This window comes from Anastrepha obliqua, chromosome 4 (genome assembly GCF_027943255.1).
Source record: "Anastrepha obliqua isolate idAnaObli1 chromosome 4, idAnaObli1_1.0, whole genome shotgun sequence".
Classification (NCBI taxonomy): Eukaryota; Metazoa; Arthropoda; class Insecta; order Diptera; family Tephritidae; genus Anastrepha; species Anastrepha obliqua.
The window spans coordinates 93545110-93571044 of record NC_072895.1 but is presented as its reverse complement, the minus strand read 5'-3'; the positions used below and the strand labels follow the sequence as shown (position 1 = coordinate 93571044).

At 35.6% G+C, this 25935-nt stretch overlaps 3 protein-coding genes across 3 annotated transcripts; 2 read left to right on the top strand and 1 right to left on the bottom strand.

Annotated features, from left to right (window-relative positions):
* The first annotated feature begins 487 nt into the window (after nt 1-487).
* Nucleotides 488-1216, top strand: LOC129244286 (uncharacterized). The gene is made up of 3 exons (XM_054881901.1): nt 488-668; nt 764-890; nt 1199-1216. Exons 1-3 carry the CDS (start codon nt 499-501, stop codon nt 1214-1216), a joined length of 315 nt encoding a protein of 104 aa, XP_054737876.1. The 5' UTR covers nt 488-498.
* Nucleotides 1217-12943: 11727 nt separating this feature from the next.
* Nucleotides 12944-13859, top strand: LOC129245969 (trafficking protein particle complex subunit 5). The gene is made up of 3 exons (XM_054884431.1): nt 12944-13206; nt 13278-13587; nt 13655-13859. Exons 1-3 carry the CDS (start codon nt 13031-13033, stop codon nt 13751-13753), a joined length of 585 nt encoding a protein of 194 aa, XP_054740406.1. The 5' UTR covers nt 12944-13030; the 3' UTR covers nt 13754-13859.
* LOC129245970 (uncharacterized) lies at nt 13849-14447 on the bottom strand. Its single transcript, XM_054884432.1, has 2 exons — nt 14227-14447; nt 13849-14128 (listed from the first exon to the last, which is right to left on the bottom strand). The coding sequence occupies exons 1-2, from the start codon at nt 14356-14358 to the stop codon at nt 13916-13918; spliced, it is 345 nt and encodes a 114-aa protein (XP_054740407.1). The 5' UTR covers nt 14359-14447; the 3' UTR covers nt 13849-13915.
* Nucleotides 14448-25935: the final 11488 nt, after the last annotated feature.

The following is a 25935-nucleotide window of genomic DNA, read 5'->3' as shown; positions in this document are numbered from 1 at the left end:
AAACTTATTAATATGAAATGTATGTGCAAGCATTACAAATCTTATTATTTCATACAATTCTCTATTTTTCGTTTTGAAGTGAAAAGAAAAACAAAAAAACAAAATTCATTGCAAACAATTTATTATACTACTAATTATTAATTCTGATTATTACTTAAAAATTACTGTGTTTATTATTATAATTGTTGTATTTAAGTAAATATAATAGATATATGCATAAACAGTGTCTAAAGAAAATTAAATAAAGAAATATGAAAATAATTGACATTTGCGTGAATTAACATTGATATGGCAACTTTTCGATTGCAGCCATTAAAGGTTAGGAAATGACGCTCGGCTGTGTCATTTGTTGTCATTTGACAAGCAGTAATGAAAAGTGCAGAGGTTGTACAAAATAGCAACAAATGCAGCATATAATTAACAAAAAAATTGCAAAGTGCTTAGGGCAGAGGAAGAGAGGAGAGCATAGTAAATGGGTATATTCAGAAACGCATTATAATGCGCAACGTACTTTTGCAGTGTTGGCAATGCGTTCAGAAATGCAAATATGGCAGTACTGCAAATGCATCGCGTTCCAAAACGCCATTTTTGTATCAAACGTCACGCATTATTTGCAGGAAAAATTTTAATACTGCCGCTGATTACGCTAATATGATGTCTGATGAAAAGTGAGTATAAAACTAATTTTTTTAGCTTTTAATGCAAGTATATATTAAATATACGTCATTAAAACAATATTTTATTACATTTTTCTTGATTTTAGCGATTATCTAAGTACATCGGAAGTAAAGTTGCTTCTCAGAGTCCGACTGAGCATGGAAAGAGAATTTGCTTCAGGGAGGAGGAAAAAGAGTGTTTTGTGGAATAAGGTGGCGGAAGAAATAAAAAAAGTGAATAAAGATTTGAAAATAGACGGGCAAAATTTTCTAATTGTTTCAAAAAAAGATTGTATTTTTTTTGTTTTTTTTTTTTTGAAATTGGAAAAGTAATGAATACCAATCACAATAAATTAAAAAGTATTAGCGACTAGGAAAAAAATATTTATTTTTCGAAATTTTTCGTTTTAATGAACATCTTACTATATGTGATCTTCTTTTTAGCTTTACAGGTCTTTTTTTTCTTAAATTTAGCAAAACCCTATCACTTTTTACTTCAAATATATCGTCAACAACTAAACTCAATAATACTTCCATTTTAGTGTAAAACGCGTTCATAAATGCAACAAATCTTTTTGCAAATCGTTAACAAATCTATCAATTGCATCACTTGTCACATTGGCAGTGTTGCTAGCGCTGCAATTACTGCGCATTTATAATGCGTTTCTGAATATACCCAATGATACTACATACATCTGTTAGAAAAACATGCTTCACATCAAGTAAAGTCGTCCAGCGCTAGCATTGTGACAACCGGAAGGAGGTGTTGAAAATCTGTTGAGACATTAAAATCACCCTGTTGTAATTAAAATCACTACGACGATCTGGGAATACTGCGACTATCAATGCCTTCTCCACTCGCTCTCTTGTCTGCGCGATGCTGCTAGAAATTAATAATATAATAAGTTCATTATTGGGTGGCAAACAGATAGACGGAACAGAGCAAAATAGATCATGAGTTATACAAAATAAAAAAATATAAATCACGGAAGATTCACGTTAGTCAAAGATAAATATAAAATGTATTTTCAAGAACATGTTATTAGTGTCATCTTTTTTGACGTTCATATGTATCATACATGTTTGTCCTACGAAGGCTTTGCAATAAAGCCAGAGGTGTGCAGTGCATCACCATATTCAGATATAACACAAAATTAACACTTTTATTAAGACTCATAAACTGGTAATAAAGAAAAATGTATTATTTTTATTTTTATTTGCGTTTACACTACAATTTAAAAAGTTGACAGAAGTGAATTTTTTTAATGCAGATATTCAAATGAAGTTTTAACATTTGTTACAGTTTTTAAATTGAAAAAAATAGGCCTATAAAACAGAAATACTAATTATTTATTTATTTATTTATTTATATTATTAAAAGAGTAACAATTATAAATAACTATTCCACTTAAAGAGCTAAAGCACTGGCTACTATGGCCTTCGGCTATTAGTATAATAAAGATGACAGCGTGTCTTATAGCCTTAACTTACATCTAGATACATAGTCACAAATCTTATTTAAATTGTATACCGTTGTCTGTTTGAGGAGTTCCGATGGTTTGATGCTTGAGAAAAAGAATGTTCTGATATTTTGTAGGGAAGGACAAGTATCTATCAGATGAAGTGTAGTAAATTCGTTGGAGCCACAAAAAGGGCATGTAGGCTTCGGTGAGCCGCTGAGCAGGTGGGCATGTGTCATGAGTGTGTGACCGATTCTCAGTCGAGTAAAAATTTTTGCTTGGTGACATAGTGCAGATGGAGGGTAGATATTTTTTTCCCCCCAAAGGGGTTGAAATTTTTATAAGGATGCTGAAAAATGTTCCATTTAGTTGCTGCGTTATCTGCGGCAAGTTCTTTCGCTAGTATCTTTATGTCATTGCAAGTGATGTAGTCAAATGTGTGTAGAGGTTCCTTATTCGCTCTCTTGTCAGCTTTTTCGTTACCATTTATTCCAGAGTGCCCAGGAATCCACATAATTTTGATTGCACCTGTGTGTATTGAAATTATATTGCGGATTGAGGATTTGCTATCGGTGCAAATTAAGTGCTTGCTACATTTCTGGGAGGCAAAGATTACTGCTTCAAGTATCGCAGCTGCTTCAGCTGTAAATATTGAAGTGCATCTTGGCAAAATTCCGGCATAGATGATCCGTCGGTAAAAATGATCTCCCAATCTTTCTTTAATGGGGAAATGGTTTCGAGAAAAATCTGGTTGTATTCGTTTGTATTAGTCGAATCTTTTAAATGTTTGGATAGATTGTTCAATATCATCGAGTTGGGAACGACCCACGGTGGATGTATTGCAGGTTCCACAAGTACTGGCTGAGCAATGATATCCAGTTTTTCGGCTTCTTTTAGAATGATGGAGATTGTTGATTCCCGGCTCTTTCTGTTTAATTTTTGAGTACTCGAGTTGATGTGTTTTAACAAAAGTCTGTTTCTACATTGAATTATCTTCAAAATACTTGTCCTTGTATTGTTGGCCACTCTTTCCGAGATGGTGGGAAGTCCAGCTTCCGCTAAGGTAACGTTTATGGGGGAGGTGGGGAAGGCTCTGATACTTCTCCTGACTGCAGCATGGTAAGGTGCTTCTAGGCGCTTTAGATGAGTTTTAGCGCAGTGTCCGTATATAACCAGACCGAAGTCAATTTTAGATAAGATTAGAGACCTAGTGATACTTAATAATGTACTTGTATGTACCAAACAGTGCTTTGAGGATAAGTATTTAACTATGTTTAGTCTAGATAATAGGCTTAACCTAACGTATTCACAATGTTGCTTATAAGTTAGTCGCTTATCAAAGATAATGCCTAATATTTTAAGTGTGTTGGTGTGGGGGATTATGGTATTGGAGAAGGATATAGGTGGGAATATGCATTTATGCTTGCGGCATATATGGAATGTAGAACTTTTATTCATAGAAATACTGGCTCCCGAAGCCTGTGACCAAGCTTCGAGGTCCGCAAGGATACCGCTAAATGTACTTTTAACTTCTGATAAATTTTTGGTATTTGAAAAAATTACCACATCATCTGCGTACATGAAGTGTTCGACATGCAGATGTTTGGATATTATAGAGTTAACTTCATTAAAAGCTATGATGAACAAAATGACAGATAGAGGTGATCCTTGAGGAATGCCATTAAAGAAGGATTTGAAATTTATGGTTGTTAGCACGAACATAAAATTTGCGATTGCATAGGTACGATTTGATAGTATTATACATTTTTCCCCCAATCTTCCAACGATTTAGCTCTTCCAATACATTGTGAGAGCCTATTCGATCGTATGCCTTTTCAAAATCTAAGCTAAGCACAGATACATGGTTTCTATCGGCAAGTGCTGAGTTAGCGAAATGTTCAAATATTAGAAGTGGATCTATTACACTAAGTCCTTTTTGAAACGCAAACTGGTGTGGGCTAAGTAGGTTATTTTTTTGGGCAAACCAGGTGATTCGCCGGGAAATCATTTTTTCTAGAACTTTTGACATACAAGGGAGAAGGGATATAGGTCTATAACTAGATATGAGGGAGTTGGGTTTATTAGGTTTGGAGATGGGGATAATTGCGGCAGTTTTCCACGCTTGAGGGAATGATCCTTGACTATATATTGAGTTGTATAGGTTAACGAGTCGGGATTTTAAGAAGGAAGAAATATTTTTTAGTATCGCGTAGTTAATTCTATCACCACCGGGAGTCTTACCCTTCAGAGAAGAAAGCGTTAAATTGTATTCTTCTATTGTGAATGGTGAATCTATTGCTACACTGTCGGAGGAAGGGGAGGGGTTATGGTATTTAAAAGCGCTTATATTGTCTTTTCTTCTCTTGAAGTCGGGGTGGAAGTTTGAGCTGTAGGAGTAGTTTGACCAGGTGCCTGCGAATTTTTCAGCTATCTCTTGTGAGGAATAAACTGGCCCTACTGGGAGATGAATAAATGGGATATGGTTAGGTTGGGAAGAGGTAGTGAGAGTTCTTATATTAGCCCAAATTTTTTTTGGGTTGGACTGTGGTGTAATTTTAGCTGTGAGAGTTTCAAGTGCTTGTCTTTTGCAAGACTTCAACTCACGCCGGAATAGGGCATTGTGTCTCTTATACGCAATGAAGTTCTCGTCCGTCCTGTTTCTTTTAAATTGAGTCCATTAGGACTGCTTATTTTTCCTTAGGATGGAAAGCAAGTTAGACCAGTACGGAAGTCTGGCTGTATATTTTTTAGTACTGATCTGTGGAATTGAAACGTTGGCAGCTGACCGAATGAGAGATTTGATTGCCGCAGCTTCTTTATTTATGTTGTGTGCTAAGGATACCAGTGTAGCACTGAAAGCATCCCAGTTCGCCTTTTCCGTATTGAATTTTGGCTTAGGCTTAACTTGATAACTTTGAGGTAAAGAAATATATTACTAATTAATGCGGTTAGGAGTAAAACAATTTCCGCTTTTGATTATTATAGCTGTTATTGTAATTATTACCACACTATTATATTATTACTACAGTGAATCAGAACTTTTGAAGTGACATGGTGAGCACTGTAGATCTAGCCGAGAACGACGTGGAACCATGTTCAAAAAATTTTTAACAACCTCAAATTTTTTATTTATCGTTAAAAAAACGATTTTGGGTGTTTTCCGACACTTAAAAATTCGTAGCTCGTCTGCATTTTATCCGATTTCCAATCTTGAAACAGTTTTGTTGAGGTAAATGTTAGTCCTTCTGACGTATGTCTTCTATTTTTCACGCTAAGCAAAAATAACCAGTGATTTTTCAACACAAAACTTAAATTGTAGTAAATTTTACCAATTTTTGCGAGTTGAACGAGCTGTTGTCGATAATATTGAAATGCAAGGTTTATTTATTAGTAGAAAGTCTTATAGCTGTGTCTATTCCGCATTTAATTTCAAAAATCGATCAAAATATGTCGAAGTAACGGATTTTTTTGTAAAGCAAAAATATCAGTAAACTGAAAGTTTTGTTCACTACTTTCATATTTTCAAATTTAATGCGGTTTTCCGTTATTATTCGCGAAATACGTGTATAATTAAGTATTTTTACTCATATCTGTGTCCATTCCGAATCTAGCAAGCAATAATTCAACAAAACTGTTAAGAAATTTTCCAAGTGAAGAACGTTTTTGGAGAAATAAAATAAAAACAGAACATTCTCGAGTTCAACAGAGACCGTAGAAGATTATTATAACGTCAAAAAAAAAAAAAAAAAAAAAAAAAAAACAATTATGCAAAAAGTAACGCAATTTGCTGACTTAGTTCTGCAATTTTCTGACTTACCCGGACGTAGTATTGCCTAACTAAACCTCACCTAACCTAACATTATCGAAATCAATCCAACCGTACACAATGGGAGACAATCGAACCCATTGTGCTGCTTTTCTGCATTGCACAAGGAAGTCATTTTGATTAGTTTGCAATACCAACCTATCCAAACTCGACGTAACCTTGAATAACTTATCCTAATGTTATTTCACTAAATAGAACCCTACGTAACGCAATTGAACCGATTGCATTGTACTTCTACTTCTAACAGGTGGCGCAAAATTAATCAATTATGGAAAGATTTATCATATTTTCAAATATCGTCCTACGGCAATCATATTTGACACTTGTGAGCTAGACAGCTGCAGCATACAAACAGACAAGCAATGGAGCACGTAAGGGTCAAAATAAAGATTTCCGTCATTCAAAAAAATTTTTTTGACGTGATAACGTCTTATAATTCGATTTAACAGGCTGCACGCACGAAAAAATGTGTCGTTACCTTGCTCATTAGTGTTACCTTGCTCATTGCCGTTACCTTGCTCATATGTCGTTACCTTGCTCATTGCCGTTACCTTGAATGAACTGCAAGCGAAAGCGCGGAACGAACGACAAAGCAAACGAACGGCAACGTTCGACATCTTGCTCTCTCCTACTTAAGTGAGCGTATATGTGTATGTATATGCACATATTCATAATACATATATAAATTCACGTATTTGTATTTGCATATGCCTTCTTATTGATTATTATTAATTTGATTTACTTGAAGAATTTAAAATAAAACCAAGTTTGTTAATAATACCTGTTGTTTTAATGTTATTATTATTTTTTGACGTTATTATGTTATGTTATGTTATATTATGTTATATTATGTTATATTATGTTATATTATGTTATATTATGTTATGTTATGTTATGTTATGTTATGTTATATTATGTTATGTTATGTTATGTTATGTTATGTTATGTTATGTTATGTTATGTTATGTTATGTTATGTTATGTTATGTTATGTTATGTTATGTTATGTTATGTTTTGTTATGTTATGTTATGTTATGTTATGTTATGTTATGTTATGTTATGTTATGTTAAAGTATATTATGTTATGTTAATGTTAACTCATTCTCTATATCCATACAAAATATCTATCAAACAAATAAAATTAAAATTTTCTTTTGAAAAATGCAACCATTCAATTAGTATTTTCTTATGACGTTATCACGTTAAACTATCGTCAGTAAACCGACTTTACAGACAACCTCTTTTTTTAGTAAAAAGTTGAATGGTTAATTTTGCGCCACCCTTTATGTGTAGTCGATTCAAAACATCTACAAATAAACGTAACGTATCTTTACCTAGCATAACACAAAATAACATAACCTTACAGGAAATTCGTAACTAAAATCAAACTAACCAAACTTGATTAACCTGAACGAATCTAACGCAACCTGAGCTGAGTTTTTTTCCATGTAATACAAGAGTGGCTAACTTGAACATAAATACTGTTAAAAAATTCGGATTTATGTTAACTTAATACACTTAGGTAAGGTTAGATGCACTTATGCTAAGTTTTAATAGGTCTTGATCGTTCAAGAGTGATGATTTTTCACACTCATTAAATTGTACATGCTTACCAGCAAATTGCAAACGGTTCTGCTCTGTCATGCAAGCTTCCGTTGGTCAGTTTGGATTAGGTAAACTTGGGTTATAATGAGTTTTGATATTTCAGATGTATTCATAGTTATGTAAACTTATTGCTGTCTTTCAAAATTGGCCACAATGAGCAGTAAAGCACTATCGGTCATGCGTTATTCTGTCGCAGTCTCGGTTCAGCTCGATTTTTAAAAATGTGGAATAAAACTTTTTTTTTTTAAATCGTAACTTTTACAGTTTTCAATGCATGAAGATGAAAAATAGCTTATTTCGAGCACATTTTATTGGAGTTAAAAAATATGTATATATTTGTGGTACCCGTTGGAGAAAAGTGGTCGAAAATTTACATCACATTGAAAAAAAGTGAAAAAATTACAAAAAACAGAGCTTGTTACTGAAAATTTCTTTTGAACGTCAATCGTTCAATCTTAGAATTATATGCATTCATAACGCACATACACCCCTCTTCCCAAGACCATATTGAAATAAAAAATCGGTTGAAAAATGGGTTAGTTATGCATTTTTACTTCATCAAAAACACCATAAATCGGTTTTTTAACAATAAATAAAAAATTTGAGGGTGTTTTCAATTTTCTAAACACAGTTTTGTGTTGTACTGGTCTTGACCTAAAACATGCAGCATATCACTTGAAGAGTTCTTTCGATTTTTTTTTTTTATTTTGTAGCACCGTGTAATGTTTACAATTATTTATGTGCAAATTTTAAGATACAAAATTCAAAATAATGACCGTAGGAGGAAATAAAATATTTAAAGTTGCAGAACTCCTATAAGTGTTAGTGAAGTTAGAATAATACCCATTAACCTGCGGCAAGAAGAGATGATATTCCATTTGATTGAAAGAGAGAACATGGAAGTAAATGTAAAAAAAAAAAACAAAAATATGTGTATACTGCATTAATAACAATAAAGGCAAACAACACCTTATAAAATTATTCACAAAAATACAAATAAATAATTTAAATGGAAAGGAAGTAATAAATAAAATTTTAAATTAATAAGACTTCATAAAACCTAAAGAACAGAAAATTAAGGGAAAATTTGTGTTTCAGTGGAAATAGTAACAGAAAAGGCCCATGTGGCGATGCCACGAAATTGAAGGCGGGTCGATAAATGTTTAACAGTGAAAGTTATAGGACAGTGAGGGTTCATGAGTTCATGAAACACCGTTAGATAGGTAAGTAGGTAAGATGGCAAGAGTGAGTACCGCAGGTACGCTTCAAGTAGCACTTACGTGCCGTTTTGATACCATAATGTGGACCATTACCTGTGCAAAGAAAAATTATTGGGAAGAAAAAACCTTCTACAGCCATCCAGTGCTTTTGATGTAGTAGAGGAGAGAAAAGGGATCTAGACTGGAGAATTTCCTCAAGCCATCCCCAAAGGGTACGCTAAGGAATCTCAAGCGCCTAGCCGCCACAGCCGTACATTTGCAGAGAAAGTGTTTAACAGTAATAATTATTTAATTAAAGATGGATGACATATGAAGCGTAAGTAATTTATTTGATAAATTTTGGAGGAGGGTGCGGTCAAACACTCAACAAAGGGTGTAAGATTTATATTTGTACTAGTTGTTACCCGCGGCTTCGCTCGCGTTGAAGCCCTTAAATAAATATCAAAGATCTTTACATTTCAATAGGACTGAATCAATGTGATTTAGTATTTAAAAATTACTACATATAATGAGTTTCAAAAACTTAAAATATGCTTTATTTAATTACAACAACAAATGTTAAAATATATTTCACCTTAACAAAAATAAATAATTTTAAATTCTTATAATTCAAAAAGATATAATGGAGAGTATTAATCTAGGATATTTTTGTAAACTATATTATAAGTTTTTCCGTCTTTTGCAAATAACACTTCGTTCAATAATGTGTGTGACTAATTAATTAAAACACATTTTTTTGCCAAAATTCGTTTTTATTCATCAACATAGTCCTGGTATGTGTAAATTCCGGACATTAGACACTCGCGAACATGCTACATATAGTTGACCGTGAGAGAAGCATGGCTTTTCTAAATGCGCTCCCGCAGACATTGCAGCCCTTGTGCTTTGTTTATGGTAACAGCAAAGCTAAGCTTGACGGGAAACTGAACCCTTTTGAATTGGAATGGAAGGTCAGTGGGAATAATTGGAATGCGAGGTAGGATAACACTTTTTCCCTTACCCATACCCATACCAAATAGTAGCACCAAGTATATTTTGCCCCTATTTTGTTATCCGAAGTCTTGTTCCATTACATAGCAGAGGAGCATTTAGATTTCGCATAAGCATCACTGGTACATTCAATTTTAATTGAATTTTATGTGACGGTACACCCGACAGTTCAAGTGAGTTTAAAAATTCCATAGGATATGAAGTACTTAGTTCCGTATCCATAATTGTATCCATTGACAAATATTCCTTCATTTCTCCTTGCACCTCTTTTAAAATGTCAGTGTTGATCCTAGAAACTACTTCATTTTTTGGCGTTAATATTGCTCTTGCGCACAACCACTGATCACAACTCAAATTTTGTTGCAATTCCGGAAAAACATGAGCGATGAGATCCACATCATTTTCTACTAAATTGCAAAATTCTCTTGATAGTGATATATAACCTTCTTTGTCAACGTCTAAACAACCATCACCAATTTTCAACAACATTTCTGCATAAAGTCCCGAGTCCACGTCATTATGAAGATGAACTCTCATATTCGTTTTCAGACTGAGTTTTTCAACTTTCGACCATAAGCATGATGATTTAATACATGCTTGAATTTCATCTGCTGGTGTCCCTCTCTGAATGACTGGGAGGGTTTGTCGGAAATCACCAGCCAATAAAACTACCATTCCTCTCATTATATCTGAACTATCTCGCAAGTCCTGGAGAGTCCGGTTTAAAGCTTCCATAGCCTTCTTGTGAGACATTGTACTTTCATTCCACCCTAAAAGCTTACATGCTCGCAGCATCCTACCTCGCGAACTATTTTTACTGAAATTACAGATGGGTGAATCTTCCTGTTCATCACCCATAAAATAAACTTGCAAAAATGTATGCTAATAATTTTCTTCCGGAAATAGTGATCCAATTTGATGATATATCTGCCCTTGTACAGTAAAAGTTGGTGAAAATCCAGGCATTCTTATCACTTTATCAACTCCAAAGGATGTCATTTGAAAACAAGAGTTATACTTTCTTATTTTGCTTAAGAATTGCTTTGACTCATTTGTAACATTTAACAATAAAGTTTTTAAAGTCTCTTCTGGTTCACCAAGTACTGGAAGTGAAACTTTACCACTGGAACAACACATTCCAGCAGTTTCATCTTTCCACTTGAAAGCATCGCAATACTGACATTTTTTATCCATTGTGCCAATAACAATTAAAGGATGATTATGATATTCAATTGAAGGATCATATTGAGATCCAGTACCATTAAATACAGACCACCGCTTACTTACAAAATTTCTACGGCGCGTGCTCTGCATTTCTGCATTATGAATTCTTCTCACCTGCGATTGCTTTGGCTTGTGCTTCAAAGGCGTTTCAGTTGCTCTCAAAATCCTTTGTCGCTGTGATGTTGTTGTTTTCTCAGCTCTGCGTGAATCGAAGACTCTTGATTTCGTGCAACTTTTGCCGCACGGAGCCGCAACGAATTTTTGGATAGATCAGATTTCCGTTTCCGAGGCATTTTTAAAGAAGAACAGAGTAAGAATTAAAATCAGTGGTAAGATTTAAAATAATCAAGTGACATCTAACCACAAAAATGACACCAAACCTCAAAAATCAAAATTTTATATATTTTATATAAAAATATAAAAATGACAGAAGAAAACCAAATATCAGATCAATCTGTCTTCAAGAAAAGGGTAAAATTCCAATTACTAAATTTGACCCAAAACAAACAAATAAATAAACTGGGCAAGCTAAATACTCGTAAAATTGTTTAATAAAAAAACAATAAATATAGAAAAATTTCAAACAGCTGAAATTTTGAGATTTTCCGACAAACAATTTTTTTATCATTCAAAAAAAAAATTTTAATAAGAAGTATCCTATGTTACTTCTAAGACCTCCAAAAACATGTGTACAAAGTTTCATAATAATCGGTTAAGTAGTTTTGGCGTGAAAGCGTAACAAACAAACTTACATTCACATTTATAATATTAGTAGGGATATACATATATATGTATATATGTATTGTGTATTCATATTTTGCTAGTGGAAATCACTGTACCTGTTCATCCATATTTCAACCGGTTATAGTTTTTTTTTACTGCGCGACTTCTTAAAGGGTTATATACAGTTAGAATTATCAAAAAATCGTTTTTTTATTTTATTTTATATTCTTAATGTACATATATTTAAGGATACACACAGAAAATTTAATATCCTTCCGGTGAATATTTGAAAAACATTTTTTTATCCTATGTAAAGTGCTTTTCAAACTTTAAACGCGTTTTTCTCAAAATGGTGTTTTCAAAGCCGGTGACCAACATTACTCGAAAACGGCTAAACCGATTAGTTTCAAATTTTAACACGAGCTTTTTAAATATATTTTTTCGTAATTAATAGAAGATTTTTCTCACCGAAAAATGTTTTTTTTATAAACAATTTAAGGCCGAAATTTTGGTCAAAAATCGATTTTTGTTTTTGAGAAACCGTCATTTTGTCAAACAAAAAAAAAATGATTCCTTCGATTAATTACTAGATTTAACATTGACTTTAACGAAATCTGTTTGGGTGTACAATTTCAGTGGATCCAGTTCAGATGTACAGCGGACACCGCAAAACGTGTTTTTTGAGAGGAGCTCCCGGAGATCAGCTCTTGTAGCTCCTTTCTAAATAAATATTTTTACTAATATTAAGTCTAAAATACAGTTAAAAGTTAATATAATGTGTGTACAAATTTTTAGATCCATAAATTTGAAAGTTTTCTCAGAAAAAATTCTGGAAAATCGTTTTTTTTTCGGCCTTCTAACTGTATATAACCCCTTAAAAACATTCGTAACAACTTTTTTTGCGCAAATTCTGTAAAGAGGCAATTTTTAGGCGTATGAAGGTTCCGACCGGACTGCCGGGAAGCGTGCCATGTTGTTCTATCCGTTTTCAGTTGTGTTCTCTGTAACGTTGTTGCCCTTTTGTTGATTTATTTGTACTTAACCGATATTTAAGTGTAAAACATTTAATTTATATCACTATTACTTTAGTTATACAGTTGTATTGAAAAACAAAAATAATTAAACGTTTAGTTCATTCATTTCCGGTTATTTCAATTTTCGAGGAGACATTCTGCGACTATTTTGAAATATGCCATCTGGTCACTCTACAACTCTGAACAACAGCTGTGTGTCAAAACAACAAAACACAACTAAGTTTATGTTGTCACTCTACGCAGAAAGTGTTTTTAATAATTCTTCAATAATTTGCAAGTATATCCTGAAGTCATGGAAAAATTGGAAGCTTTGAAAATGTCATCAATGCGGCCACGTACAAACATTCTTGATCGACCACTGTCCAAGGGCAAAACAGAGGTATCCCAAAGCATCGTAGCATTGCTATTTAGTGAAATTGTGCAGTACTGCCAAAGCCAAGTGAGCACTGTGCAAGAACTACAAAACAGGTGTGTTTACCGTTCATATTTTCCTTGAATATCATATTCTACTATCCTGTTTTTTATGGTCCCTTGAAAAGGTTGCATGAGCTTGGTCAAGACGTGGGTACACGCGTTATTGATTTATATTTTGTGCGTGAACGCAATGCTAAACGTGAAACAAAGTTGACACAAATGCTATTGTTTGTGAAAACAACTGTTTGGAAGAATTTATTTGGCAAAGAAGCTGAGAAGCTAGAGCATGCAAATGATGATGAACGCACATATTATATTATTGAAAAGGAGCCGCTGGTGAATACATTCATAAGTGTGCCTAAAGATAAGAGTACATTGAACTGTGCAAATTTCACAGCTGGCATTGTGGAGGCGGTGTTAACGCATTGTGGATTTGTGAGTATAATAATGAAGTAATATATGAACTTGAGTTCATATTATTAAATTTGGATTCTTATTGTAGCCTTGCAAGGTGTCGGCGCATTGGCATAAGGGCACAACGTACATGGTCAAGTTCGAAGATTACGTTATTGCACGTGACAAGCAATTGGAAGAGAAGTAAATGTCTTCGCAGTTTTATTTTTAAATTGATCATAATCTTGTGTTCGAATTTCCATATAATTATACTAAGTATATTCATTAATAAAAGCATATGCACACATTTCCAACTCGACCATTTTATTTCTGCTAAACCAATTTCATTAGCTGCTTTCCGTCAACCAACTTAAATGAATTTGAATTGACGATCTTTGTATGCCACTTGTCCAGTGCGGTACTTTTGTTCACGGCCATCACGTTCTGATTTCAACGCCCAAGCATAGAGGACAATAGGCAGTACGACTGAGAAGAAGCCGGCGCGGAAAGCCACACCAGTTGGCTTGAAGTGTTCAAAGTTGGAAACACGCATCGATTGGAAACGCGCCAAACCAGCATCGAACTGTAAGCAAGGAACATATCATTTAATTAGCTTAGTACGTCAAATAAATATCTCGGCTGTTGATGACATAACAACGCGCAAATAGTTAATATATTTACCAAAGTACCACCTTCGCCTGTGGCATGTCTGTGGGGATTCGAAATCTGTTTCAAGTATTCGGCACGCAATTTTGATGTCTGTTCATGTTTGCGGCGTAGGAAATCCTTCTCCGTTGTTGATAATTCAGGCATTTTCGCGGATTGTTTTCGTTTTGATACACACGGCGAAATATAATTAATTCACCTACCTAATTTTTGCCGTCAAGCAATTGTCAAAGTGAAATGTCAAAGTTTTGGCATATGCTTATGTGTTGGCAATATTGCAAAGTATGTATTTGTAATAGATTAGTGTCAGCCGATCGGAAGTTGTTAATTTTCAGGGGTTCCGGAAACTTTTGTATGTTTTTCTTAAATGTAATGCAATTATTTGAAAATGTTGAAGGGCAGTTGAGTAAATGTAGTTGTAAGTTAACAGTGAGTAGATGACTCTATGCTTTTGATTATGCTTTAATGATATTTTCGAAATGTATAAGGTATCGGACGGCGGTCACCGTAGTCAAATGAAACTGTGTACAACTACAATGAAGGTCTAAGGTACGAAATCCACCGTGGAAATGAAAGTACTTGTTTTGACGTGATAACGTCTTATAATTCGATTTAACAAGCTGCACGCACGAAAAAATGTGTCGTTACCTTGCTCCTTAGTGTTACCTTGCTCATTGCCGTTACCTTGCTCATGTGTCGTTACCTAGCTCATTGTCGTTACCTTGAATGAACTGCAAGCGAAAGCGCGGAACGAACGACAAAGCAAACAAAGCAAACGAACGGCAACGTTCGACATCTTGCTCTCTCCTACTTAAGTGAGCGTATATGTGTATGTATATGCGCATATGTACATATATAAATTCACGTATTTGTATTTGCATATGCCTTCTTATTGATTATTATTAATTTGATTTACTTGAAGAATTTAAAATAAAACCAAGTTTGTTAATAATACCAGTTGTTTTAATGTTATTATTATTTTTTGATAATTCTATGTAGCCGGCTGCACGCACCAAAAAATGCGTCGTTATCTTGCTCATGCGTCGTTACCTTGCTTGAACAGCATGTTATGTTATGTTATGATATGTTATGTTATGTTATGTTATGTTATGTTATGCTATGTTATGCTATGTTGTGCTATGTTATGTTATGTTATGTTATGTTATGTTATGTTATGTTATGTTATGTCATGTTATGTTATGTTATGTTATGTTATGTTATGTTATGTTATGTTATGTTATGTTATGTTATGTTATGTTATGTTATGTTAATTATGTTATGTTATGTTATGTTATGTTATGTTATGTTATGTTATGTTATGTTATGTTATGTTATGTTATATTATGTTATGTTATGTTATGTTATGTTATGTTATGTTATGTTATGTTATGTTATGTTATGTTATGTTATGTTATGTTATGTTATGTTATGTTATGTTATGTTATGTTATGTTATGTTAAAGTATATTATGTTATGTTAATGTTAACTCATTCTCTATATCCATACAAAATATCTATCAAACAAATAAAATTAAAATTTTCTTTTGAAAAATGCAACCATTCAATCAGTATTTTCTTATGACGTTATCACGTTAAACTATCGTCAGTAAACCGACTTTACAGACAACTTCTTTTTTTTACCAAAGCGTTCGCTCCTCGTCAGGTCATTGAAAACTTCCGAGTGTATTTCTGCCATGAAAATGCTTCGCATGCAAAACCATCAGACGTTCGAAGGGGTAAGAAACTGTGGCCCCTATTATGAGCAACATTCGATCTTCGGCTGTAGTCGAAAGTGCTGATCGAACGAATTTTCATTTGGTATTATGGTGCTCATTCGTTGAAGAATAGGACTATTGTGAATTTCGATCGCTCGACGCATTTACAATAGATAATTTTTCTCAGCTGATACAGCAAATCAAAATAAAAGAAAACCCGATTCTGTTGAAATTCTTTGCTAACATTATTTTTAAAAGTTAAAAAAAGTAATTTATGTGAAAATGAGTACAACGGAGTTGTGGTTCGACGATTCATCGGACGATGAAAGATTAGTAGAACTAGCTAGAAGTAGAAAACAGTTGAGGGACGCCTCCAACCCCCTAGAAATGGCTTCCACTGAGTAAGTTCAGAATTTTCAAAATGTGTTGACGTACTTAATATTACAGAAATTTCCTTACAGTTTTTAAAGAACTTTAGATTATCTAAAGAGGCGTTTATGAACCTACTGTCCAGTACAGAAAACCAGTTGCAGCAGTGCAATCGAGCCAAATCCATTCCAAATATGTTAAAGCTAGCCACAGTTCTGCGATTTTGTGCTCAGGGATCGTACCAATTGAGTATTGGTAATGAAGATATGCTAGGACTTGCTCAACCCACTGTGTACGATGATGCTGAAGATATTGAAGTGGAGTCAAATAATGGAGAAGTAGAAAACATAAGAAATGAAATTTTGAGAATATTATAGAAAAATCTAAAAAGTATTAAATAGAAACCTTTACGCCACAGTTTCTGTTTTATTTTTGTTATAAATTTTCTTTATTCAATTATTCGACATTCGAAAAAAATATGTATTTCAGTTCCTCTACGTATTTCAGCCCATACCTACCAAGGGAAAAAATGTATTTCTATAAACATCACAAAAACAAAACCATTATTAAGCTTAATCCATTTTGTTGCCGCTCTCACTGGTGCTCCCAAGCAATTCAGCTCCGTTGTAAATTCCTCCCATTTTTTTGCTGATTGAACTTTGGTGCAAATCCCTTTTGCGAATTGTGGATTCACCTTTCCAATTATTGTTTGGTACTCACGACTTTCGACCTGCATAAAATTAACAAAATTAGTATATATTTATTATTTGGTTACTATAAAACCATAAATAATCTTCTATAACCAGCGAATATCGAAGATCGAATGTAACTCATAATAGGGGCCTATATTTAGAGGTTATAAAGAAAATTATCCGATTGTGATGCTCTAAATTATGTTGCGCCAGTCTGGTGGTTTCGCTCAATGGATTCGCAGTGGATAAAGCTATAGTCATGCCAAATTACTGCAGTCAGGACAGTTACGAGATGCCACCTGATGTCCCCCCTGCAACACCTACACAATGAGGCATCAATGCCCCCAGTCAAGGAGGGAGTGATTGTATTCACGAACATACGTCAAGCATGAATGCGTGAGGTAAAGCCTCTAGACGAACCCAAACAGACGACAAGTCGATATCGAGTAACGATATTGCAACTTTTCGATGCGCCATTGGTCACAAAGCAATGGAGGCTATCGATAGCGCATAACTCTACTACGCAACTAGGACAGGAACCTAGACGCAGGTACCTGGTGTGTCTAAACAACATTAACGAGGCTCTACGTTGATGAAATGCTTTTAGTAGTCCCAGGGTGGAATCAGCTGAGAGGGGAGGAATGTTATAAGGGGAGCGGGGGAAAAGAAGTCAAGGAGCACAACAAAATATTCAAAAAACCGTACTACAATGACGAGATCCAGGACAAAAAACACTTACAACTTCTGGACCGGACAGTATACAGACAAATACTAAACGGCATTCATCGCGAGAACCGCGTAACTTTGGCCCAATTACGTTCTGGAAACTGTAGCAGGTTAAACACCTACTTATAGACTACTACTAGACCCCGCCATACCCAATAAATGTCCAGCATGTGAAGCCACACCGCACGACACTAATCACCTATTCACATGCCCTATCGAACCTGCTCACCTAAAACCCCTCTCCCTCTGTACCCAACCTGTCGAAACAGCACGTTTTCTGGGTCTACCGTTAGATGAGCTAGACGAAGACGATGTAGTTACCGCACTGACAGGGTTTAATAAGCTACTATAAAAACAACAAGAACAATGTGATTTTTTGTTGTTCTAGAAAATTTTTAATGCCGCTATAGTGTAATAAATTCAAGTCATTTCAGTAGCTTACAAATCAATCGAAGCGTTCCAGCTACTATGCCTCATATATTGTGATGATCTGTATACCATTTCGATGCAAATTTTCAAGAAAATCTATGAGATGCTTTTTCCAATTCGTATTAAAGCTGAATTACCATTTGGAATATTGTCAATATGCACATTTGTAAGTGTATGCGTAACATCTACCTGCATAGAAAACACTTCAGTGAGCAAATAAATTTATCAGCTAAGCAAATGCACATGCACAGTAGCCGGCGAAAGGACACCAAAGCGCCATATAATGAAAAAAGCAAACAACACATAGCCATGTAAAGCAACATCCTCCACCCCTATGTGCTGACTTATTTTCCATCATCACGCGCGCACCGTACAAATTCTAAACAGCATTTAGTGTTGGAAGGAAGGGGCGGTGGCTGCAATGTGCATGTCTATCACAAGGCACGGGCGCATGTTGCCAGCAAAAGAAGAATATGTATGCCTGAAACAAAAGAAAAAAATGAAAAAGTCGATGCCAAGTGATGAGAAACTGAAGACTGCGCATGTGCAGCAAAATGTTATGCGCAGATTTGTGATTATTGACTGACTGGCTGCTCGTACAACGGCGAACATATAGAGGATGACTGCGGCAGCTGCTTCGGTTGCTAGTACGTTTATTGTTGTTGTTGCCGCTGCCAGGCATTGCCATTGCTGTCGTTGGACTTTTCTAGGCACCGCGGAAGTGGTGAGTGCGTTGTTGTGAGTTATTATTGTTGTGACAAAACTACCCTTGACTTAATTTCACATACATATTCTCCACTTGAATGTTTTTGCATTTTTGCAGAAAGTGTTGAATTTGGTGTGAAAATTTGTAGGATGGTACGTCTATGATTTGTGGTTCATTTTTAAGGTTTTTGAGTGTGGGTGCTTTAAGGTGAAATATTTAAATTTAATATTATTTATATTTTAGTAATGAACAAATTGAATGAAAGTCATGCAAAGGAGGAAGAAATTGATAACACTGTGGTACAAAAAAAAAAGTTGCGAAAAAACTTTGGATCGGACATGGTGAGGGTTGTAGCTTATGAAAAACTGAAAAGAATGGTATAGGGGAAATTTCCAATACACCCCCAAAATCTCATTTTATGGCCATAAAACCGTTTTTCAGTAGGTTGATATGAACAATCCCTCCTAACTTCGCCAATTTCCATCCGATTTCGAATTTGCTTTTTTAGTTCGAAAGAACAAAAACAAGCCTTTTTGACAGTGTGTTAACATTTTATCTGAAATGACAACTGACGAGACTGTAGACGGAAGTATTTGGAATTTTTTTATTTTTTCTCTATTTTTTCGACTTTGACATAATTTTTACGATATTATCCGATATTGAGGATTTTTTTTAGTACCCTACTGTGTTAGTAAATTTAATTTTGCGTCGAATGAGCTATATTTGACTGTAATTGAATTAAAATTAATAGAGTTGTGTGGGTTTTAAGATTTTTTCTTTTTTTTTACTACGAGATTTGGTATGCGTTTCGAAGCATGAAAATAATAACAAGTGTCATTATAAACGCATAATATTTATTGGAGTATTGTGCAGTGCAGCACTGTACGGTATGGTGCGGTGCAGTACACAACGGCACTGGTTCCAAACTTAAAAATGCATTGGAAACGGCCCTTTGGAGTTTAGTATGGTACGGTACATTTGTCATTTCTTCATCAGGTTTGAATACTTCTCTGTAAGAAATTCGATCATCATCATTCATCTGAAGTCATCATCAACTAAATTCCATTGCTTAAATCGAGAAGCGAGCGTTTCAGATTGTCTTCCCGATAGAAGTATGTAAATCACGAGAAAGATCGTGAAAATCTGAATTTGATACAATGTGTCGTTCTGAAAACTTAGAACCAGACGGAAAGTACTCTTCATCATCAGGTTTATTGTTATCAGTTTGATCATCATCAGCAATGAGTTGAACTTCCTTCAGTTCATGACCTGCAGTTGAGTCAATCATATCGTCCAAGACTACGGGGTTCTTAAGAGTTGCAACATCAGCATATTTTATGTGCTTTCGAGTTTTATAATGATGACCGTTTATGTCCGTTTTACAAAAATAACAATCATCTGGTTTATGATAAGGCTGATGATGCCATATCATCGGAGAATATTGAGAAATTTGACTTTTCTGGCAACGTTTTGATTTATATCTTATGAATTTTAATGAAACAAACAATAAAACTTTGACGTTTTAATAAGGTTAACTTATAATAACAAACTTCCTTTGTTAATCAATGTACAGTGTGAACTTTGGTACACTTGGGAGCTTTTTCATATTTCTATTGAAAAAAAAATGTGCTATAATATGTCAGATATTTTCGTAAGTTCTAACCAGTTCTGTTGTATGCAGTACAGTGTACTCTTATGTATACATATACACTCCAATAAATATTACGTATCTATAATAACGCATCAAAACACGTCCTTATTCCCATTTAGCGTAAGCTATACCAACATTCCAAATTAGTAAAAAAAAAAACAAAAAATCTTAAAACTCGCACAACTCTACTAATTTTAATTCAGTTACAGTCAAATATAGCTCATTTGACGCAAAATTAAATTTACTAACACAGTAGGGTACTAAAAAAAATTCTCAATATCGGATAATATCGTAAAAATTATGCCAAAGTTCAAAAAATAGAGAAAAAATAAAAAAATTCCAAATACTTCCGTCTACAGTCTCGTCAGTTGTCATTTCAGAAAAAATGTTAACACACTGTCAAAAAGGCTTGTTTTTGTTCTTTCGAACTAAAAAAGCAAATTCGAAATCGGATGGAAATTGGCGAAGTTAGGAGTTATTCTTCACATCAACCTACTGAAAAACGGTTTTATGGCCATAAAATGAGATTTTGGGGGTGTATTGGAAATTTCTCCTATACCATTCTTTTCAGTTTTTCATAAGCTACAACCCTCACCATGTCCGATCCAAAGTTTTTTCGCAACTTTTTTTTTTGTACCACAGTGTAATAGTTGGAAGACCGTTACGTATGCATACATACATCCAAATAATTCGTCAATGCCTGTATGTGTTAAGTATAAGTTGCCTCACTCGGTGATTACTTGTATTAGCGTAAAGGCGGTAGATATATGTACATACATAGATGAACATACATACATATAAATGTACATATGCTAAAATTCACATGGTAATGTTTATATACTTAATCCTGCCATAAGTTCTGTTACAAGTTAAGTCCTTAATAGGTATGAAATTATATATAGATATATTGTATAATTGGCGCGTACACCCTTTTTGGGTGTTTGGCCGAGCTCCTCCTCCTATTTGTGGTGTGCGTCTTGATGTTGTTCCGCAGTTTTAAGCCGACTCCGAACGGCAGATATTTTTATGAGGAGCTTTTTCATGGCACAAATACACTCGGAGGTTTGCCATTGCCTGCCGAGGGGCGACTGCTATTAGAAAAATGTTTTTCTTAATTTTTGGTGTTTCACCGAGATTCGAACCTACGTTCTCTCTGTGAATTCCGAATGGTAGTCTCCAGCCCCTTCGGATACGGCGGCCGCGAAATTATAATATTTTTTTTAATGAAGTTAGTTTTATTTAATAATATATAATAAATAAAAAAAAAAAAAAACTACTTACAGCGTGTTGTCAAAAGATGACCCGTTGAGCGACGGAAGGCTTTCATGTGGAGATCATCTCTATTTAGTCTATTTAGTCTTGACATGGATTTGCTCCATACATTCATTCCCCTGGACATGATTTTCTCTCCGGCCTCCGAGTCAACTCTGACAAAACAGAGCTGGTGCTATTTACCACGATATATACAAAACTCCACCCTTTCGACTTCCCAAATTAAACAACCACGTTCCCCCGCTTTCATCGGAAGTTAGGTATCTTGGAGTGATACTTGACTCCAAACTCCATTGGAAGCTACACATTGAAAATCGGGTAAAGTAGGCCATTATAGCCTTCTACTCCTGTTAATCTATGTTCGTTAAAAAATGGGAACTCAAGCCACTGGTCGTGGTGTGGATGTACAACGCAGTGGTTTTGCCAATGGTTTAACGTATGGATGCCTGGTTTGGTGGGAAGCTCTTCGGAAGGGCTATAATATCACTAAACTGGGGAGGCTGCAAAGGACTGCATGCATTAGCATCACCGGAGCATGTAAAACTTGCCCCAGTGCTGACCTGACTGTCGTTTTGCACTTACTTCCCAACGACTTTTACGTTACAGGTATTTCCATCGCAGCTCAAAGTGCAATCAGCTTAAAGGAAGTTGGCCTCTCGAGGTAATCTCTCAAGGGATATGGTAGCATTCGAGGGCGGTTAACACCGTATTTCTTCGAACTTCGAACAGATCTCTCTATCCGCAAACTAGAGTTTGAGGGTCGTGCTAGGGCAATCTTTCCTAATAGGCAAATTTGGATAGAGGGGGAAATCTGTACCGAAGCTCGCACCTTACCACATTTGGACTCCTCGCCATTCAATTTCCAAACTTGTAGCTATGTTTACCGGTCACTGGACGATCGCCACACACGCGGAAAAGCTAGAGTTGCCATTTAACCCCCTTTGCAAATGCTGTGGAGACCTTTCAGAGGAGGATACTGTTGAGCACTTTCTCTGTAAATGTCCGGATTTGGCAGCTAGACGATTAAGGTCCCTGGGTGCTCCTTTCTTCGACAGCCTGGGGCAGTGTGCCAACAGCTCTGGCTGGCTGTAGATATCTGCCTGTTGGAGGTCTCATAATGGTATGGAAGCGGCGCTTTAGTGAGGAGTGCCAGACTGGCGCTTCAACCATTTCACCTACCTACCTGCACGATTTTCTGCTTTCTAAGGGGATTTCTGCGAATTCTTTCTCGAACAGCTTTTATGGCTGCACTGGTTCGAACCGCATGAGGACGACATCTTTTTCTATCTGTCACTTTAGACGTTTGGGAAAAACGATTGATCGTGCGGCAACCAAACATTCTCGAAATATTAAGTTCTTTCAGGAATTCGTAAATCTCACTTGCACTTTTACCGCATTTATGTAATATTATGGTTATTGTTGTTGTAGCAGCTTACTAAATCCTGTAAGTGCGATGTAGTTACCGATCATCTTCGTCTAACTCATCTAGGCCCGACAAGAGGGGGGGCGGGGTCGGGGACTTTTTACCCCGGGTTCGGAGTTATCAGAGGGGCCCGGACTCGAGATTATACGTATTTATATGAATTAGACATAATTGGAAAGGGCCCGCAATTGCAATTTTCCCCAGGGCCCGGATATGCTCTCTACGGCTCTGAACTAATCTAACGGTAGACCCAGAAAACCTGCTTTTTCGACAGGTTGGGTTCAGATTGAGAGGGGTATTAGGTGAGTAGGTTGGATGGGGCATGTGATGTCGGGGTAAATTCTGGAGTTCAGTAGGAGTTTAGTCTGCTACAGTATCCAGAACGTAATTGTGTCAAAGTTACGCGGGTCTCTCGTAATTTGCTGTAAGTGGTGGTTGGACTCCGATTACGACATTCACAGGTCGGGAGTTTAAGAAGGTGGTAAGTGTCGGTAAGGTAAGTGGCGGCCGCCGTAGCAGAATGAGTTGGTGCGTGAGAGAACGTAGGTTCGAATCTCGGTGAAACACCAAAATGAAGAAAAAGTTTTTTCTGATAGCGGTCGCCCCTCAGCAGGCAATGGCAAACCTCCGTGTATATTTCTGCCATGAAAAAGTTTCTCATAAAAAATATCTACCGTTCGGAGTCGGCTAGGTCCCTCCATTTGTGGAACAACACCAAGACGCACACACAAATAGGAGGAAGAGCTCGGCCAAACACCCAGAAAGAGTGTAGTCGCCGATTACACATATCTATATTTTATATATAAAATTCAAATTATGTATGTATATTATCTATAGACCGACTTGCGTCCTAAACGCATAAACCGATCGTAACCAAATTTGAAACACGAACTGGATACCTTACCGGGATGGTCATGGGCTAAAAAATATTTTGATATATATAGGGGGCGTGGCACCTCCCATACAAACGGAATTTTTAACAGTCCGTATTTCTGGAAGTATTTACGTTAGACCACTGAAATTTGGTAAGGGGTTATATGACATTAATAATTACCACATCCACAAAAACTGCGTATAACGAAAAAGGGGACGTGGCACCTCCCATACAACTGGAATTTTTAACAGTCCGTATTTCTGGAAGTATTTACGTTAGACTACTGAAATTTGGTAAGGGGTTATATGACATTAATACTTACCACATCCACAAAAACTGCGTATAACGAAAAAGGGGGCGTGGCACCTCCCATACAACTGGAATTTTTAACAGTCCGTATTTCTGGAAGTATTTACGTTAGACTACTGAAATTCGGTAAGGGGTTATATGACATTAATCCTTATCCCATCTAGAAAAACTGCGTATAACGAAAAAGGGGGCGTGGCACCTCCCATACGACTGGAATTTTTTATTGTCCATATCTCTGGAAGTATTTAGGCTGGACCAATGAAATTTGGGAAGGGGTTATATGAGGTTAATCCCTAACACCTCCAAGAAAACTGAGAAAAACGAAAAAGGGGGCTTGGCACTTCCCATATAAATGCAATTTTTCATTGTCCATATCTCCGGAAGTATTTGGGCTAGACAACTGAAATTTGGTAAGAGATTATATAAGGTTAATGCCTAACACCTGCATGAAAAGTGGTGATAGCTAGAAATGGGGCGTGGCACCTCCTATACAAATGGGATTTTTCATACTGCATATCACTGGACGCATTTATGGTAGAATACAAAAAATTGGTAAAAAGTTTAATGAAGTTAGTATTTAGTACTCCTAGAAAAAATATGAGCAACGATAGAGGTATTGCTGAATTGAATGCATTCTCTTATTGGTAAAGCTTTATCGGTAAGTAAACAGTCCAGCAATCTAACCAAATCATATTTTACCCATGGCCAATTATATGTAGGCTTCTCCAGAGTTGGGGCACCGAAAAATCTTTTTATTTATACTCAAAACAATATAACAAAAAATGTCGTATATCCGATCGTTTTAAATAATACCTAAACTGACTTAAAAAAGTTAAAGTTGTTTTATTTACATTGCACACTTTTTGATGGAAATGTGGGGTGAAACCCACGGGTATAAGCTAGTATATAATATCGTGCGGTTTTACAACAGATGGCGTAACTTGATTATTATTCCATCGATCCACATTTCCAAACATTCATTGGAGAGCTACTGTCGTAAGGCACAAACGTCAGTATAAGTTTTTTATTTGAAGCGTAAACAACAATATTTTTACCACACTTGAAAATGTCGAATTTCGTGCCAAATAATGTGTTTTTGCGGGGAATTCTTTAATATGAAGAAAAAAGCAGCCGAAAGTCATCGTATCTTGGTGGAAGTTTATGGTGAGCATGCTCTAGCTGAGCGAACGTGCCAGAAGTGGTGTGCACGCTTTAAAACTGGTGATTTTGGCCGCGCCGCCAAAGTTCATGGATACCGAATTGGAGGAATTGCTCGATCAAGATCCGGCTCAAACGCAAGAAGAGGTTGCAAAAACTTTGGGAGTTGATCAATCAACCATTTCCAAACGTTTAAAAGCCATGGGAATGATCCGAAATTCAAATTTCGAAAAAAACCGCACGAACTTATTCATAGACCTATTATATATAAGTGTCTTTCGATGAATGTCATTCGGCGTATAACTAAACACTGTACGGTGCAGTAGTTGTCGGTTAGTTTTGTCTATATCTTTGTTGAAGAGATGCCTACTGGCATGCCTGGGAGAGGGCTCAATTTCTAG

Excerpts from the sequence above, each read along its gene's own strand:
- LOC129244286 (XM_054881901.1), top strand. The coding sequence starts at position 499 with ATGCGCAACGTACTTTTGCAGTGTTGGCAATGCGTTCAGAAATGCAAA. Across the intron at positions 669-763 it reads AATATGATGTCTGATGAAAA|CGATTATCTAAGTACATCGG; the intron begins GTGAGTATAAAA and ends TCTTGATTTTAG.
- LOC129245969 (XM_054884431.1), top strand. The coding sequence starts at position 13,031 with ATGGAAAAATTGGAAGCTTTGAAAATGTCATCAATGCGGCCACGTACA. Across the intron at positions 13,207-13,277 it reads GTGCAAGAACTACAAAACAG|GTTGCATGAGCTTGGTCAAG; the intron begins GTGTGTTTACCG and ends TCCCTTGAAAAG. Across the intron at positions 13,588-13,654 it reads TGTTAACGCATTGTGGATTT|CCTTGCAAGGTGTCGGCGCA; the intron begins GTGAGTATAATA and ends TTCTTATTGTAG.
- LOC129245970 (XM_054884432.1), bottom strand. The coding sequence starts at position 14,358 with ATGCCTGAATTATCAACAACGGAGAAGGATTTCCTACGCCGCAAACAT. Across the intron at positions 14,129-14,226 it reads CAGGCGAAGGTGGTACTTTG|TTCGATGCTGGTTTGGCGCG; the intron begins GTAAATATATTA and ends CCTTGCTTACAG.